Genomic DNA, 19,085 nt, shown 5'->3' with positions numbered 1-19,085 from the left:
TATAGGTATTTCTGCCTTTCCGAGTTATTTCTAATTTAGCTTCTAACAAGACAGTGAAACATTCAATACCTCGTCTAATGACATCTATCCAAAATTAATATTATAAACCTAATCGGTGTGTTTGAACTCAAGCAAAAGACTGCTGCAGTTATCCTAGCTTCCTCAGCATTAATGTATGCCACTGAATCAAAATAGCTCCAAAATAATTCTATCTATGTAAGCTTTTTATTTCACTGCCTTTCTTAAAAGGTTACTTTTTCTCCTAATTCACATTCATTACTAGGAAACCCAGTGAAGTTAACCAAATATGTTTAGAATCCATAAGATATAATACTAAGATGTCCTGCAAAGCAAATTTAAGTTGCTCTTTCTTAAATAGTAGCCTAGCAGTAGACATGGTCCAATGTGGAAGCCATACTCCCACGTCTAAAGCTCTGCTCTTAGATACAGAACCCTATGCAAAGGGAACAGGGCCTTAAACATGAAAGCCATGGCAAAGGCAACCTCAGGAAGGAAGGGATGGAGGGAGGAAAAAAAGAAAAGGAAGGAAGGAAGGAAGGAAGGGAGGGAGAAAAAAAGGAAAGGAAGGAAGGGAGGGAGGGAGGGAGAAAAAAGGGAAGGAAGGAAGGAAAAAAAGGAAGGCAGGCAGGCAGGCAAGGAAGGCAAGCAGGAAGGGAGAAAAGGAAGAAAGGAAGGAAAGAAGCGGGGGAGGGAAAGAAGGAGGGAGAGATGGAGGGAGGGAGGGATGAAAGAAAGGAAAGAAGGAAGTAGAAGTAGAAAATCCTGATAGAAAAACTGCAGTATCATATTTACAATATATTCTGAATAAGGTAGGAGTTTGAATCAGTGATTTGTGGTTATGAGGAAAAAAGAGATAATTGGAAGAAAACAAATAGAACAACTCTTTCATTATTTAAATTGATGCTATTTCTTTACCAAGTAGGAGTAAAACTGAGACATTGTTTCTACATTTTTAGTATAGGTGAAAGTTCAAAGTGTTACTTTTCTTTAGTCAAATGATTTTTATCATTATCATCTAAACATAAATATTTTGCTATTATACCTGATTTGATTCAGACTTTTATATTTTGCAATTATTAACATATGTAGATAATTTTGTGACATAGTACTACTATTTCAAAGGCACTGAGTTCAAAACTTATTATACATGATTAAGTCATTCTTGTATGTTTTTATATAATTGGTAGTTAGATATATAGTGAAAAAATATGTCATGAGTGAATAAAATTTCACTCAAAAATACATAAACATGTAAAAAATAAGTATATCTAGATTTTTTAAAGTAGTAAGCTGCCTTCTCTTTAAGTATTTGATGCAACATAAAAAAGTGTGTACAATAAAAAAATATTTAATGGAAAAATTTTTAAAGGCAGCCAAACCAAAGAGAAAGATGTAAATATATTAGACACCTAGATTTTTAAAATAACTATTATTAGGCTTTACATTTAGCTTTAAATGTTCTGACAATAAAATCATAAAAGGAAATAGTATTTACTTATATAATTATCTTTTTGAAAAGAAAACACAGTAAGAGAGAGAACCTCTTTCTTAGTTCTGTATTCTAAAAGGTACTTGTTGTTTGTGAGAATATAGTCTTTTAAAAATTTTTCTAGAAAATATAGAAGTGATCTTTATGTCTCAATTTTATTGTTTGTTTTTTGAGACAGAATCTCACTCTGTGGCCCAGGCTGGAGTGCAGTGGCATGATCTCAGCTCACTGCAGCTTCAACCTCTTGGGCTCAAGCAATCCTCTCACCTCAGCCTCTGGAATAGCTGGGACAGAAGGTGAAATGCCACCACACTCAGCTCATTTTTTTTATTCTTAATAGAGAGAGGGTTTTACCATGTTGCCCAGGCTACTCACAAGTTCCTGAGCTTAAGCCATCTTCCCACCTCAGCCTCCCAAAGTGCTGGGATCACAGGCTTGAGCCACTGTGCCCAGACTCTGTCTCAATTTTTGATATAATGTTGGGAACATAATATAATTAACTGACTTAATTTCTGCAGGTGACTATGCTGATGATTAAATTGGTCAATAGAATATTACTGTGAAGTCATGCTTCTTATGAATGTGCCATTAAAATACTTCCTTAATTCTTGTTTTTAGTGATTAAGTATGAGCTACATTTCATTTCCTCATCTCAACACAGGTACTTAGAAGGAAGTATCTAAATAAGGATTAAAATTCTGGAAAATGCCTATGTCCTTTGAAATAAAACATACTAAACATTTTTAGCAGGACGTTGCCATAATTGAATGTAGATAACTTGGATTAGCTCCCTATAATTACAATAATCCTTATAAGCACATTCAAATTATTAATACATGCTTTCATGGCACTTAAATATTACATTAACACTACTGACGAGAGTTCTCAATTTGAATTTTGGTGGGCATGAGTAACATCACAGGAAATGTGAGATACGGAGAAAGCAGAACTCCAATATAGCAAGTGTGTTTACAGAGATTTCATTCTGTGCACTCAGAGATGAGAGCTTACTATGTCCAACAGAGGAAGCACTGTATAAACCAGCATTCACCCAATAGTGTAATGAAGTAATCTTCTTAATTGCCTCATGTTAAGACACTTACTGCATGTATTTCTGTATTAATCACTCCAGAAGATCTCTTTCCACATATGCATTTCAAACAATTTTCCTAAGACCCACCTTCAGCTTCACAGTTTGGCCACAAAGAATGCATTCTTGTGTCCTATTAAAATTGCTTTCATTAACATCAATCAATGATTATTCATGTCTCTCTCATCCCTACTGTTCTCAGTGCACCAAGGACCATGGAAGTATCTAAAACAATGTAAATTCTGGCTTCTGTCTTACATCACAGAGATTTCCAGAGCCTCTTCTGGGAATGTAAAGTCACTTCTACAATATTATTTTAGGCATTCAATATTTATTTGTGTGTTGACTGTAACACAAAAAACTAATAACAGATTAAAACTTTACTTCTACTGGTGATATTTTGGCCTTTTAACAATTACTCATTGTAAGGGACAGGTCCAAAATAAATTACCTATTGTGGGATCTATCCAGCAGCCCACAGTGCAACGGGGCTGTCTCTTTGTTCCCAGGCAGATCGGCAGGTTGAGAAATAATAGACACACACAAGGTAGTGAAAGCTGGGTCCAGGAGGGTCACCACCTTCTGGTCCCACAGTGCCGCCCATGCACTGGATATACCAACATTTATTATTAAGTTTAGTGAGGGCAGGGGTAGGTTAGTGGGGGATTTAGGGTCATTTGATTATGAGGTGAGATGGTCACATGAGGATGAAGTAATTCTTTAACATAACATCTGTATGCAGAAGTACAGTATACAGAGATAAGAATTTACAAGATAGTGTGTGCATCAGTAATTTCTAACAGAGCCTTAAAACAGAAACACAGTCTTTCCATAACCTATGATTAGCAAGATATTAATCAGCAGTAACAGCTGCAGCAAAAGCTGGTCACAAACAATCCTTAGAAACAGGACGTGAAGCTAGACAACCAGTTACACCAGAAATTTTCAGAAGGGAGTATGCCTTAACCCTAAAGAGGGCTAGAAGAGCCGTGGCAAGAGAAGGCATTTATAGCCCTATCTTATCCATATGGACAGGCGTCCCTCATGCGTCCGTTTATAGGCTCTCCGTAAGGGTTGCATTCCATTCCCAGAGCTATGAACATCTGCTTTTCTGGGATAGGAATCTTGGTGATGTGAAACCTCCCTGACTGCACGTCTGTTCACAGGCTGTCTACAGGGGGAAGCACATCACGCACTGTTGGCTCATTCTGGCAGTCCAATCTGGCATTGTCTTTACACAATCCTGCATGCAATTTTGTATTTACAATAATCAGGAGCATTTCATCTTTTATGCCATAGCGATAGTTTCAGGGGTCTCCCTACAATGACCTAATCACACGATGCTTCAGTTGACGTCCTTCCTAAATAAAGTGATTGAAATAAAGTTGTCCTCGGCAAGTCTTTGGAGTTTCCATTGTAATGTATTTGACAAAGCAGGGGCAGGGGTGGACTTATCCTACAATCACTTCTCGGGACAGCCACTTACGATTCCCTCAATTATTTAAGAGGTAGGTCCTATGAGTAATGTCATGTACTTACAAGCTGAACTCCTGGTTATTGCTTCAGAAAATCATCAATCATGAAACAAATTTTGCTGCTTCTCACTCTACTGTTATTTTAGAATGTTACCCATGTGGGAAAGGGTTTCATTGGAAATTGACAACTGCCATTGTGTGCATCTGCCCTTGTGCCTCATGGGAGACGATGTTTGGTTTGTTTTCCATTAGGAATGACCTTCACAGAGCGCAGGTGGGCCTTCCTCCCATTTCCCCTGGGGTGATCCTTTCTCCATTCCCCTTCCCATAAGTGTCCTGTAGGTTCCCTATGTGCACCACCGATTATGCACACTCCACTCCTCTGTCCTGCTCTGCCCTCTTGACTCTGTAAGTAGAGTCACAACCAGACAACAAGATTAATGTGGTCTCTGCTAATGTCAAATTTACATTCTTGAGGTGGGGGCACAATTAGAAAGGAAATACCTAAATCTGGTTGTAGGTTATAAGCACCTTGAAGCAAATTGGCAGGTTTCTGAGGTGCAGATGACAGCAGTACCTCAGATTAAAAGTATCCCTGGAAAGAAAATGAGCAGTAGTCAGCCATAAATCACTTAGAAAAAAATACTGTAATTGAAATAAAATATCAATACAGAGACCCCAGGTGAAAAGAACCTAGCACATGTGTGAAACAAAAGGAAGGCTGTGAGCAATCAGAAAAGGAAGAAAAAGAAGAAAAGGAAAGAAACAAGGTTGAAAAGAGGGGGCAAGAGCCACAGTGTGCAGTACGTTGTAGCCCAGGATTTATTCTAAGAGTAATTGGAAGTCATTGACTTCTACATAGTTCTGAGACAGGCAAGGACTCGCTTTACTGCATAAGGCAACTCTTAGGATTTTGTAGATCCTTAAGTTTTTGAGTAAGTTTACTTTCATTAAATATAATATCATTTAGGTAGGTCTAGCCTTTGGAAACAGAAGCATGCTACAGAAAGGAAAACTGTTGAGTCACAGTGGATTTCTGAACCCAAATATAGAGACATTGGATGCAAAATATTTAGCAAGCATTAAACTGGCATTATCTGAGCACTCATATATCCTCTCTTCCCAAATAATAGGTAAATCTAAAAGGATGATACTACAGAGAATATATTTCAATAGAGACCTAGATACAGAAGTATACTGTCTCATTGACAAGTGGTGCTCACTTGAAAATTATGATTATTCTGCTTTTTAAAATCATTCCTTTGGTTTCGGGATATTCTTACTAGCTTTAGAATTCATGATGTTATTCTACCAAATTTATCTCTTGGATGTTAAAACTTGAAAGAATTCTCTATTCTACCGCAGGTCTTGCAAATTTGTCATGGTAAGTAACCAGGGAATAAAGACTCTAGAAATGGAATAAGTAATGACTAGTGGCTCTGTGACTTAGCCAACCACCAACTAATCATTTATGAAAACTTCAGTCCCGTCATACTTTTGATCAAGGCTGTAGACACAGGGGAGTGGACTTTAGACATGTAAGTGGTATTGAGATGGTCGGTGAGTAAAGTTTTGAGTGTTAAAAAGTGAAATAGTATTTGAAGTGGAAATCAGGCTGGGATGTTTGGTGTCCCTCCACTCTCCTTCACCAGGTTGTCGATTCTTTACGTCCTGTTGAGTAAGTAAAAATGAAGTAAAAACTTTCTTTCCCAGAGAGCTTTGATCACAGTTCACCAGGAAGTTATAAGAGATCTGTAATTGGCATTTAAGCCTTTTAAAAACTACCTTGTTAGGGCACTTGTTTATTTCTCATTTTAAAATATCTGTTCCCCCAAATCTTGTCATTCTCATGAACTGTAGTCATAAATTTCAAGTGATCTTTCTGTCCTTGACTTTTTTCAACACAACACCAAGCTCAGATTTATTCCAGAATGACACTTTGATCAGATCATTAATTATAGCCTGCTAAAAATCCTTCAGTGGTTCAACATTGTGTACCCTCTTTATTCCAACATTTCTAAGTCAAGTGGCAACTAGTTCATCACCCAAGTGTGTTGACTTGTGTATTTTCATGTCATTTAATTGTTAGGTAATAATGTCTAATCAGTGGGAAAATGCTTTAAAGAAATCAGGGATAGATTCTGTGATCATATCTTGTTTTCGATAGTCCGTTTTAAAGAAAAACTTACATAGTTCACTATTTTAATGTGTGAACAATTTTTGATCTTCACACATTTATGAACTACTTTGTATTTCCTTTAGTTGTGCATGATGCATGAATTCATTGAAAATTAAATTCCCCATGGCCATTCAAGATCTTGGAGACAGTCACCAATCTTTAGGAGCTCAAAAAGAGTGAGAGAGCTGTAAACAAAAGACTGAAAATGCAGTATAGTCTGTGCTATGGGAGGGTAAAACACAAATTAGGGGTGCTGTTAGAAATAAAGCTCGGACCAGGTGCGGTGGCTCACGCCTGTAATCCCAGCACTTTGGGAGGCCAAGGCGGGCAGATCACAAGGTCAGGAGATCGAGACCATCCTGGCCAACACGGTGAAACCCCGTCTCTACTAAAACTTCAGAAAACTAGCCAGGCGTGGTGGCGGCGCCTGTAGTCCCAGCTACTCGGGAGGTGGAGGCAGGAGAATGGCAGGAACCTGGGAGGCGGAGCTTGCAGTGAGCCAAGATGGCAACGCTCACTCCAGCCTGGGTGACAGAGCGAGACTCCGTCTCAAAAAACAACAACAACAAAATCAAGCACTCAAACAAAGGATTTCTCAGCAAAGCACATTTACTTTCGCACAGGAGGGTGCTTCTAGCAGGGCTGGCTGCCACGAGAGCACCCCAAACAAAGGAGAATCAAAACTTTTATTCCTAACGCAACCCCTGCACCCGTCCTTTCCCCGTTGGCTGGGGTCCAACCGTACAATTTAAGCTAGACTCAACTGGCTAAAGATTTAAACTTTCTTAGATGAGGTGGGCGTGTGATGGGAGACAGGAGAGAGGAGGAAGGGGTCATCCACACAGGACTCAAGAGCCAGCCCATTCTCAAATAAGGAAAGGCATGTAAGCTGGGGCTGAGACATGTCTGGGCATGTAGCCAGAAAGAAGAGAAGGAGAAGAAAGTGGGGGGTACTTGGAATCAGAGAATAAGAAGCTGAGCAGGCAGTTTGAAAAGAAACCGTGACATATCTCACAGGTGACTTGTTCAAACTTGTGCTATATTTCTAGCTCTAGACTCAGTGGGCTCCCTAGTCCTTTTTGTTGTGATAAAAATATAAATAACATGACATCGTGTTAGCTATTGTTAAGTGTACAATTCAGTAGTTTTAAGTATACACACTTTGTTTTGTAACCAATCTCTACAATGTTCACATCTGGCAAAACTCTACACTCATTAAACACTAATTCTGTCTATCTGCTACCCCTAGCCCTAAGCAATCACATGTACACTTTTTTTCCTATGATTTCGACTACTAGAGACAGTTTATATGAGTGGAATCATACAATCTTTGTCTTTTTTGTGACTGGCTTATTTCACTTAGCAGCAGAACGTAGACTTTTCACTCCATTGTTTTCTTTTTCATGTTTAATGTAGTCACGGTTGTATATTTTTGCTTTTGTTGCCTATAACTGTGGTCTCATATCAAAAAATCATTGCCAAATCCAAAGTCCTGAAACTTTTCCCCTGTGGTTTCTCCTAGCATGTCAACTTGGCTGTACTGTTTGGGGTGGAGTCCATAATTCACTGAGATTCATGATTCCTATCCATGTGTAATAGACAGGCTATGTCATTTCCTGGTTTGTGACCTTAAATACATTACTTACCATCTGCCCATGAATGAGGATACTGATCCAGGTTGTTGGTGGGTGGTGCGCAGACCAAAATAGTCCTGTGACCAGAGAAATTTTGCAAACCATGTATTAAATAAACTTGATGAGAGTTCATCACTGCAGGGTTTCTCTGCACCAGTAAAATGCTAATATAATTTGTGAACCCCTGAGAGAGAGAAAGAACATTTTACTTGCCCCAAAGGTATTTTGTCACTTCCCTTGACACCAGACACGCACTCCTTTATGCTTTGAAGAGACTGTAGGATGTAACAAGTGGAAATAATAGAAATAGCTTTTATGATATATGTCAAAGCTGCCAACAGTTTACAGATGAGACAAAATCTTTTTACCTCTACAAACAATCTAAACTTCCCAGATGATAAATTAAACAGTAGTTTATTTTCTTTCTTAAGGTACTATGTTATTAATGACGTTTTCCGTATGGATTTTTTTTTTTGTGATGAAGACTTACTGACTCCTTACACACTGTGGCATAGAAGTCTGGGTGCAGAGGTATACATTTATAGTTGTCTGTAATCACGGCATTTGACATTTACTTCATCCATTGTCAGGCTCACGTGATGTCTTCTTGGGCGACTTGGTTTCTTTCTTCACCCATGTTCCAGCACATTATCTCAACTTTAATGCAATTTTTCCAGTTCAGAGTTTATAAAAATAATCAGCAACACCTCTGTGTTAGGGTGTACCATACCTACATGCATCTAGAAAAGGAGGAATTTTCATCTGCATGTTGTGTACCAAAGAATAATTATTTAGTTAATTACAATAAACACTATAGCCAATGAGTTGTTCTCTTTTCAAAATTAGAGAATAACCACTTATGTTCCACATAGTGTTTGTGTTCTACCTGGGTATTGAATACTCAGGTATCTGTACGTGCCTGTATTTTGATTTCTTGACCCTGTTTCATGTTACTCCTCTATTAATCTCTTTACATGGATCTGCTTCCTTCACTCTCTGTTTATCAACTTTTTTGTTTTGAACTCTTTAGTCTGAAATATCTTTTTTTTTTTTTTCTAATTGTGATGTTTGAAAACTTAACACTCTGCCAGTCATGCAAATTGAGAAAAATTGCCCGAGGTCATTTCAGTTTGTAATATCTACAAAAGTCCCATTTGTCCTGTTCTAAGTATTTGATTAAAATTGCATGTTTATCATGTGTTATAAAATCATTTTCATTTGGAAGATTTAAGCAAACTCTTCTCAGAATTTTGCCTGATAGATTTAGAAAAATGTCTACAATAAATTCCAGGGACCTGATGAGGCTTATTGTTATATTCTGATTCTTAATGTTCACATTTTATGATCAGTGGTAGGTGAAGCTATTAAACTATTTTTGGTCAAATTAGGACATTCATCTTCTTAATGGCTGTGTTTTATATTCTTTGCTTTCATAGGCTATATTCATGGGGTTTAAAAACTTCTTTTGCTACATTCTACATCTAATTGCAACTTTACTTAGAAGCATATTTGTAAATGTCCAAATTTTAACGTTGGAATTGAACACAAAAGGTATCCATGGATAATATTATGTAAAACACTATAGTACATAAGACTTACCTCCTTTCCCACTGTTTTGTTCTTTTTTGTTTTCCCTGTGTTTTGTTCTTTTTTGTTTAAGCGTTTCTAAATGTTTAGATTGCACAAGAATTACCTTTATGTTGTCTTCACATTTAATCAGGGGACCTGGGGATTCAGAGTCATGTATTAGGTTGGCACAAAAATAATTGTAGTTTTTGCCATTAAAAGTGATAGGCAACCTAATAGTTTGTGAACCACCTTCCCCTTCCCTCCCCGCCCCCCCAAGGTGGAGTCTTGCTGTACCACCCAGGCTGGAGTGCAGTGGTGCGATCTCGGCTCACTCCAACCTCCACCTCCTGGGTTTAAGCAATTCTCCTGCCTCAGCCTCCCGAGTAGCTGTGATTACATGCACGCGCCACCACGCCTGGCTAATTTTTGTAATCTTAGTAGAGATGGGATTTCACCATCTCTGGCCAGGCTGCTCTGGAACTTTTGACTTTATGATCCACCTGCGTTGGCCTCCCAAAATGCTGGGATTACAGGAGTGAGCCACCGTGCCCAGCTCTGTGAACTACCTTTTAAAGAAACATTGCCTTATCCCATATGATATATTATCATTTATGGTATAAAGCATATGTATGCTATGATTTGAAAGAAGTAGAAATTATTTCTTTTGAACATTTTGCTAAACAATATGACAGCTTACTTTTTCCCAGATATCTCTGCTTCTGGAAAATTAATCTAGAATTTTCCTATCATAGTTATGTTTTATGACTTCTTTCTAGTCTGCCTTAAGAATAACTCTTTTTATTTGTATATGTCTTACTAGATACCTACCTTTTGTGTCTAAATAAATAGCTTATAAATGTGTATTTCTACAGGTTTGCCCATTATTTATATGATACTGCTACCTCTGGCTTGACAATGTGAGAGATCAGTTTCAATCAATGTAAACATCTTTCTTTTAAAACGCTTCAGGAAAGGGAGACTTGTTGATTAGCATTCTCTTTTTATTTTTATTTTTTATTTTATTTTTTTGAGATGGAGTCTCACTCTATTGCCCAGGCTGGAGTGCAGTGGTGCGACCTTGGCTCACTGCAACCTCTGCTTCCCGGGTTCAAGTGATTCTCCTGCCTCAGCCTCCCGCGTAGGTGGAATTACAGGCACACACCACCACGCCCAGCTACTTTTTGTGTTTTTAGTAGAGACGGGGTTTCAGGGCCATGTTGGTCAGTCTGGTCTTGAACACCTGATCTCAGGTGATCTGCCTGCCTCAGCCTCCCAAAGTGCTGGGATTACAGGCATGAGCTACCGTGCCCGGCCTAACAAAGATGATACGATAAGAAGTATCATACATAATTCTTTTTTAAATTCTTTTTCTAAAAACTACATAATTCTTTTTAAAAATCTTAAGAGAATTATGTATACATGTATGGACTCAAGCTTATCTTCTATACAGTTCATATTTATTACCAAGCACCACCCTGCCTACTTTCTATCATATCATCTTTGTTTCACATTTTGACTAATACAGGGAATAAATATAAATAGTCTAATTTTTTTCTGTACCAAAAATTCGTCAGTAGATGACCTTCTGTCCCCTAAAGGTCAGAAGGTTCATAGCCTTGTCTTCTATGTTACTGTCTACATTCCCCCACCTCCTTTCTGGTTTTTCTGTTTTGGATCCATTCTGTAGTTGGTTGATTTCTCTCAAAAGCTTTCACCCCATTCCTAAAAAGCTCAGGGCTCTCCTGTGCTCCACTCTTGCCCTATTTTAACATCCCCACCTCTGCCTGTCTGTCAAGCCCAGCTGTTTTCTGCCCCTGCATCTGACACACCTTTACTGACATGAAAATGTCTGCAGTGTTTCCCCCCGATCCATGACAAAAAAATACTGTTATCTCAGCACTTTGGGGAGGCCGAGGCAGCTAGATCACCAGGTCAGAGATCGTGCTGAGTGAGCTGAGATCGCGCCACTGCACTCTAGCCTGGGCGGCAGAGCAATAAAAAAATTAAAAAACACTGTTCTCACGGTGACTTGAATTACTCCTAGTTGCAGGCGAATTAGTGCATCTTTATGAGCAAAATGCAGCATTTGGAAAATACTTGGGCTCTGATCATATCAATCACTTATACACTTTGTCACTCCATTTCTGGATGGATATAAGAGCAGCTTTAAATACTATTGCTAAAAAATATTCTTTTTTTTTTTTTTTTTGAGACGGAGTCTCGCTCTGTCGCCCAGGCTGGAGTGCAGTGGCCTGATCTCAGCTCACTGCAAGCTCCTCCTCCCGGGTTCATGCCATTCTCCTGCCTCAGCCTCCCGAGTAGCTGGGACTACAGGCGCCCGCCACCTCACCCGGCTAGTTTTTTGTACTTTTTAGTACAGACGGGGTTTCACCGTGTTAGCCAGGATGGTCTCGATCTCCTGACCTCGTGATCCACCCGTCTCAGCCTCCCAAAGTGCTGGGATTACAGGCTTGAGCCACCGCGCCCGGCTGCTAAAAAATATTCTTACACATACCAGGTATCTATCACTTTGCACTCTTAGCTTCTAACATATACTGGATGTATAGTGACACTGGTGAAGGGAGAAGAAAAGATGTTTTTTTTTTACATTTCAAATATTGTGCTCTGCATAGAACTGCTTCCTGAGTCTGGCCATATTAAACACTGGTCAAAATGGTATTTTTTGTGTTTTTATTTTATTCATTTATTTATAATCATAAATTAATTATAATTCCTGAATGGCCAGATTTAAATGCAATTTTTTTTTCCAGAGGATCAATTGAATAGAATTCAAGAAAGGAAAAAATGACAATAAATCAATACATAATAACTGCATATAAATCAACATATAATAAATAAAAACACATCATATAGGTAAAACATGCAAGTTTAGTAACTGGACTTTAATATGAATTGTAATGTTTCACTTTTCATTTCAAAATATTTTTTCTTTATATTTGGAACCTGTTTCCACAATCGATATTCTTCCTTCTGTGTCACACCTGGCGTGTCCTTGAAGTATCTCAGAATGATGATGACTTAGTATCACCCTCAAGTAGATTTTTGGTATTCTGTACTATAGTTAGAAATATAGCTAGTATTTTAAGTACACATGTTTTGGGGGGAAATAAAAAACTCAGAGATGAATGGTAGATGACCTTGCTAATATGTGGTAGCAAAGAAAGGATGGGATTTAAATGTAGTGATCTATATTCTAAAGTTAAAACAAAAGATTTTAGACTTACATTAGTAAAACAAGTTAAAGGCCTACGTGATTTTATATATTTTTTCATATTTAGCAGTTTTATCTTCTGTGTAAAGCCCCAATGGCTTAAAAATCTGTGGTAGGAATAAAATACATTACTGCTTAATGCTTACGGTATTTTATACTTTTAAAAATACAGCCATTTAAGGAAAAATCTATGTCAACTTAGAAAAAGTTCATGGCACTCCTCATACCTACTCATTCCATACAGAATCAATGGGTTCTGTGGCTTGACATTACTCAGCTAGTTTATGTACCAGTGCTTTCCCTTCTGACCTGAATTCCATAGCATGGGATTCTCAAATGAACAATCCCAGTACTGTAAAATGAAGACACTTCTCTGTCTCCATTTCACCCTCTCAGATTTGGAGAAACACTCGGCAAGCTGGTGAAGGATTTGGGATGGTGTTGCCTCCAACTCAGCAGGTCTGGGGTCGCCACTGATGGACGTATCTCTTATAGGCTCCAACATCAAGGCAGTAGAGGAAATGCACTGTTAGCTCACCATGCACGAGATATCAGGTTCATATACACAGACACACCAACCTGTGCAACTCTGCAGCCAGGAGGACTTCGCTTTGCCTTCTGTTTAATATTAGACACAAGGAGCCGTCTATGAGGGTCTGGTGGGGATTGGAGTTAGTATGTGTCTGGCACGGTGACAGCCATGCGGGGATGACCCAGGATTTCCCTTGGCCTGGGTGCTGACTCTGTAGCTATGACCCAGAGCTGCTTCCTGAGTGGACACTGTGTGAGTCACACTGGGTCTCGTGCTTGGTGGTCGCTGGTTTTGAAGTTCTTAATCACTTCATCTTTGCACTTGTGCTGCCTTTTTTTTTTTTTTTTTTTTTTTCCTGAAAGTGAAGTCTGGTGAGACACGGAGCAGGCATGGAGCAGAGAAAACCGACTGGCCTCAGGGCAGAGCCCTGCGTAGCGACCAGCCCCATGGGCAGTGCAGGCAGCTGCGTCCTCGCTGTGCCTGGGGACCACTAGCATGTGGCTGCCCCTGCGTGGACCTGTTCTCCTGCTGTTTTTTTTTTTTTTTTTTTTTTTTTTTGCTTCTGATTAACTGAAGTCCTACTCAACTCCTCCACCCCAGCTTCCTTTCTGAGAGTCCCAGTCAATTAAGTAATCTGATAAGTTCACTCCTGTTGGTGTGAAGTACAAGAACTCAAATATGAATCCAGGGCCACATAAAGAATGTGAAGCCGGCCTACCTAGAGAAGCCCTTCTCCACTATTTCTTCATGATGTGTTAGAATAACGGAATAAATTGTTCGTATTCAACAAGTCCTTAGCACCATTTCAAATGCATTTTTAAATTAAATGAATTAATATATCCATCAACATCCAATGCTGTACACTTTAGATCCTCAGAACTTGCTCATCTCACAATGGAAAGTTTGTACCTTTTGATAAACCAAAATCAATTTTTGATTCTACAAAATACGATGTCTGCATATCTTGTTTATTCTTATGATAAGGATTTATACAGAGAGGTTTCAGTGTTTTAGAGTTAGTTTATCTGATACTTTAGGCTGAGTTCCAATACTATATGATGCCTTTAAAAAATCTGTGAGTGTCTTAATTGAATGCAATTCATCTAGGAAAGTGCAGGATTACAGCTTTAGGTTCTGTAAATATTGTTTCTGTTTAATGAAGAACAGACTGTTCATGATATCCTTTTTGTTATCTTTAAGAGAAAGAGAGATTGAATATAAAATATTTTTTCTCATTTTTTTTGTAGAAGAACAGAATTCCCAGATTCACATATAAGTTTTTTTTTGTATATATAAAGACTGCTAAGTATGCTTGAAAAACAAAAGTAAGAGGACAATATCCTTGAGTTTTACATACCATAAAAACACAATTTTTGAAGAGACTTTCTACAATATGTATATGTATATATTGAAGTTGGGATCTTTTATACTCAATGTGGAAGTAACAAATTTTGTTATTTAAATCAAAGCCTTGATTCACTGTGTAATAAAAATGAGATAATTTAATTTTTAAGAATTAACTCAGCTCTGATTTAAAGGTACTCAAAGTCTTCTTGGTAGAATAACAAGAGAAAGAATTAAAGTCTTTGTTCATTTCTACAGGACAGCAATAGAAAGAAACTTTGGTTATTCAAATGATAAGAATGTTGTTTACATCATATAACTTCTAGCATTTTTCTTTGCATTTCTAGCTGTCGGTCTCGCTGCATGCCAAGAACCAGCCCTCCCCAGCAACAGCATCAAACTCGGAGATCGGTACATGGTGAACGACGTGCTCTCCTTCCAGTGCGAGCCCGGGTACACCCTGCAGGTATCCTTCTTCTCAGTGCTCAGGATTAACACAGACATGGTCATCTTTGTGCAGCTCTCTTAAAGCCAAAGCCCTCACTTTGTACCCAGAAAGCGGATTTGGTTTTCCTCACTTAGCTTGTGAATCATACTATTCATATTAAATCATGCATGTTGGTCATCTTCATCACCGTTTGGAACCAGCTTTTCAGTGATAAAGTACTCTTTCAAAGCTAAGCATTCGATTTTTCACAATTATTTTATTTCACAATGTATGTGTTCCCAATAACTATGCACAGAGCATTCTAGGGGCAAAGTGTCAACACCGTCTCTTTGAAAGTCCTCTCCTGGCAGCCAGTAACTGAATCCGCTTCTGAATGTGCATGTCCTACTCGGCAAACTGTTCTCATCGTTCAGTATAAGTCATCATTAATGTCCACTTTGGGCTAAGTAGTCAAGTCATCAAAATAAAATATTTAAATAAGTTTTAAAAACCATTAAGTAGAAGTTTTTAAATGAACTTTTACTATCATCTATATAAAGAGATCTGTTTGTTAGTTGGTTTGTTTGTTTGAGAGGGAATCTCGCTCTGTTGCCAAGGCTGGAGTGCAGTGGCATGATTCCCAGGTTCAAACTATTCTCCAGGTTTAAACTATTGCCTCCCAGGTTCAAACTATTCTCCAGCCTCAGCCTCCCAAGTAGCTGGAATTACAGGCACCTGCCACCACACCCGGCTAATTTTTGTATTTTTAGTAGAGATGGGATTTCACTATGTTGGCCAGACTGGTCTTGAACTCCTGACCTCAGGTGATCTACCTGCCTTGGCCTCCCAAAGTGCTGGAATTATAGGTGTGAGCCACCATACCCAGCCAGGAGTTTTTTATATAGAAGTTTTGATGAAAGATTTATAATCTAATGTATGGCAAGATTAATCATTTTTCTCTTATTATTTATTATTAATATTTTCTAGTTTAACCATGAGTAATGAGTAAGTCTACTCTCAGAATAGTTTCTATCACTTGGCATAATTATTATATAATTCTCCCTGCCATCAATAAAAATTGATAACCAAAACATGTATATTCTAAAGTCAGGAGAAATATATGTCGATTGGCATTCCAGCTCTTCAGTTAATTCAGGTAATAGAATATTTTAGCTGTCTGTTTATAATGACACTGAAACTGATAGGTTTTAAAGGAAAGTTGTTTAGCCATGTTCTTATATGCAGATTTGTAACACTACAGCAGTGAAATAATACCATTGCATGGAATTCAATTTCTGCACATACATTGGGGTAAATATTGTGTAGCACTGAATCAAGTTAAGAGCAAGAACAGTGGCTGGCAAATACTGAATGCTAAAGGGATGCATTACCAAGTGCTTTATATACAAAATCTCACTACTCTTGATCAACCATGGGACATGGGTACCGTGTGATATATGCTTTCAGCTTAGAGAAAATATATGTGAAATAACTGGCACACTTTAGCAAAGGAAAACTATTGTTGCTGTTATTAGAAACCAATATCAATGTATAAAGCCACCTTCCTAAGAACAAACCTACAACTTACATTATAACACCACCTTGGTGGGTGCCACAATAATTGTTGTAACTCTGCAAAAAGACGGGCGGCAGAACGAGAGTCTCTGTAGCAGAAACTATACTGAGTAGGCACTCCTGAAAGTTGAGCTACGTCAATGAGTTTGTAACCAAACACACTCAGGCTATTCAGGCTGAATCTTTAAGACACAACTTTTCTGATCCACATGATATGATAGAAAGAATTATCCTAGGCCAGGTGCAGTGGCTCACACCTGTCATCCCAGCACTTTGGGATTCCAAAGTCCGAGGATCACTTGAATCCAGGAGTTTGAGATCAGCCTGTGCAAGACAGCAAGACACCACCTCTACAACAAATACAAAAATGAGCTGGGCATGGTGGCGCATTCCTGTAGTCACAGTTACTTGGGAGGCTGAGGTGGGAGGATCACTTGAAACAGGAGGCGGAGGTTGCAGTGAGCTGAGATTGCACCACTGCATTCCAGCCTGTGTGACAGAGCAAGACCCCGTCTCAAAAAAAAAGAAAAAAAAGAATTGTCTTTCATATCCCAAGGGTCTCATTTAGAGGGACACCTCAGTCTATACTGACATGCTGTTTTTGTGCCTTGTTTGGGGCTTGCTTTATAATGGCCTGAAATCAGGTAAATAGCATGTTTCCTCTATTCTCCCTCAAATTCCCACACTTTAATATTTGCCCTTGCTCATGGATGTTCATCTTCTTTCTACCTGACAGTGAGACTTTGTGTTCTTTTACAACTGATATTATGATGGCCCTCAGAGAAGAAACTAGAAATAATTCTTTACTAGAGAAATTTCTTATAATGGATTATTGAATATGCTGCTTAGGGACACAGGCCTGTGGATGCACTTCTGCACAGTCCAACAGACCATTTATTAGCTCTGTTTTTCAAGTGCAAACTAAGCTGTGTTTCTTTGCTTTGTTACAAACAATGCCAGGCTTTGAGTTTGCAAGCTGCTGTTTGCCATTCACATGAGCAAAAAAGGATTCTGGATTTTTTTTTTAATTGCTAACAACTGACAATTTTACTAACACATTAATATATTTGGAACAACAGATGCTTCAATTACATATTAGTCATGAAAAGCATTGTTCCTGGCATAGTTCACATGTGAGTGTCTATAAATATATATGCCTCGCGAGATTCAGGGGCCCGCCGTGACATCACATGCTGAAAATAAATGCTGAATATTGAATGATGTATGACTTCCATCTTCTCTCAACTTGTTTTCATGGTCTTTTAAAGCATAAAAAAGAAAATTCCCATTGGGGTAAAAACTAGTAAATAAATGCACAAGGTTCTCTCTTGTTTTGATTTATTAGAAAACTTGTAGCTAGAATCACTCATCTGAAATGTTTATACCAAAATCAATAGCAGAATATTACCTAGATTGGTAATAAATGACCATTTTATTCATAGTCTCTGATGAAAATTTGTTGAGACTTTTGAATTTTATGTTTATCCCTATTTCAGAAGGAAATTTATAAGAATAATTTAATGAATCAGAGAATGGGGATACACAGAGTATAAATGCCAGCAGCACAAAATTGCCTGGAGTATCTTCTTTAAAATTAAATATAGTCTTCTTTACTATAACTACTTTTAAAAATACCAAGAGGTATGGGAAAATTAGTTTAGTGGCAGATGGATTGAGTATGAAATATTTGAGAGCTTAGGGAATCGGTTTGCCATTGATAACTGCATTAGTGCAAATGCTTGTTTGATGCATTCCCAGTGTGGCTGGAATTATTTAACATAAATTAAATATTGTTTTTCAATTGCCTCTATGCCAATCGTGGGTGGCAAATGGAAATTTATGAGATAAGCAAACCTGGCTGATAAGGCCACCGAGTCACAATCAGGAAAAAGAATAAAAATAGACCACACACAGAGGTCTCATGGATCACTTCTCTTTTATTGTGAAAGAGATGTTAGCACAAAACATCTTTGAATTTAACCCTCTACTCTTTGATTTTTTTTTCCATGAGAAAGATTAGAACAGATTTTTGAAAGTAGAACATGGAAAATTCATATATTTACAGGGTAAAGAGACCCAGAGTAATGAGGGTTAATTTCATTGCAGGCAGGTTGATGTGACATGTGAGGATGTCTAGTGAGAAAATGAACGTGAAGTCTCCTTTTTCTGTAATACAGGAAGAACCGACCCAGTGCTTTGCTGAACCCTGGTAGTCATGTGACTTGTAACCATAGACACCCACTGAAGCTACCTTTTCATAAGCAGACTTTGTATTGTTGATATTTTGGCCTTCTTATCACCACCTAGTACTTTCTAATTATTTTCAGCCTCTTAGACCAAAAGCTATAAATTCTGGCGAATGGAAAAAAACAAAAAAACAAAAAAAACACACTTGTTTTTCTTGTAAATTTGTTTGAGTTATTTGTGGATTCTGGACATTAGCCCTTTGTCAGATGAGTAGATTGCAAAAATTTTCTCCCATTCTGTAGGTTGCCTGTTCACTCTGATGGTAGTTTCT

General features: G+C 38.1%; 1 protein-coding gene across 1 annotated transcript in view; it reads left to right on the top strand.

The window, feature by feature from the left end:
- CSMD1 (CUB and Sushi multiple domains 1) overlaps positions 1-19,085 on the top strand; it is a 2,081,403-nt gene that overhangs the window by 1,837,324 nt on the left and 224,994 nt on the right. Inside the window, exon 38 of the mRNA XM_011937546.1 lies at positions 14,913-15,031. Within this exon, the coding sequence (XP_011792936.1) occupies positions 14,913-15,031 (119 nt within the window). The remainder of the gene's footprint in view (positions 1-14,912; positions 15,032-19,085) is intronic.

Source organism: Colobus angolensis, unplaced genomic scaffold (assembly GCF_000951035.1).
Source record: "Colobus angolensis palliatus isolate OR3802 unplaced genomic scaffold, Cang.pa_1.0 Scaffold165, whole genome shotgun sequence".
Classification (NCBI taxonomy): Eukaryota; Metazoa; Chordata; class Mammalia; order Primates; family Cercopithecidae; genus Colobus; species Colobus angolensis.
This window is presented reverse-complemented; position numbering and strand designations above follow the sequence as displayed.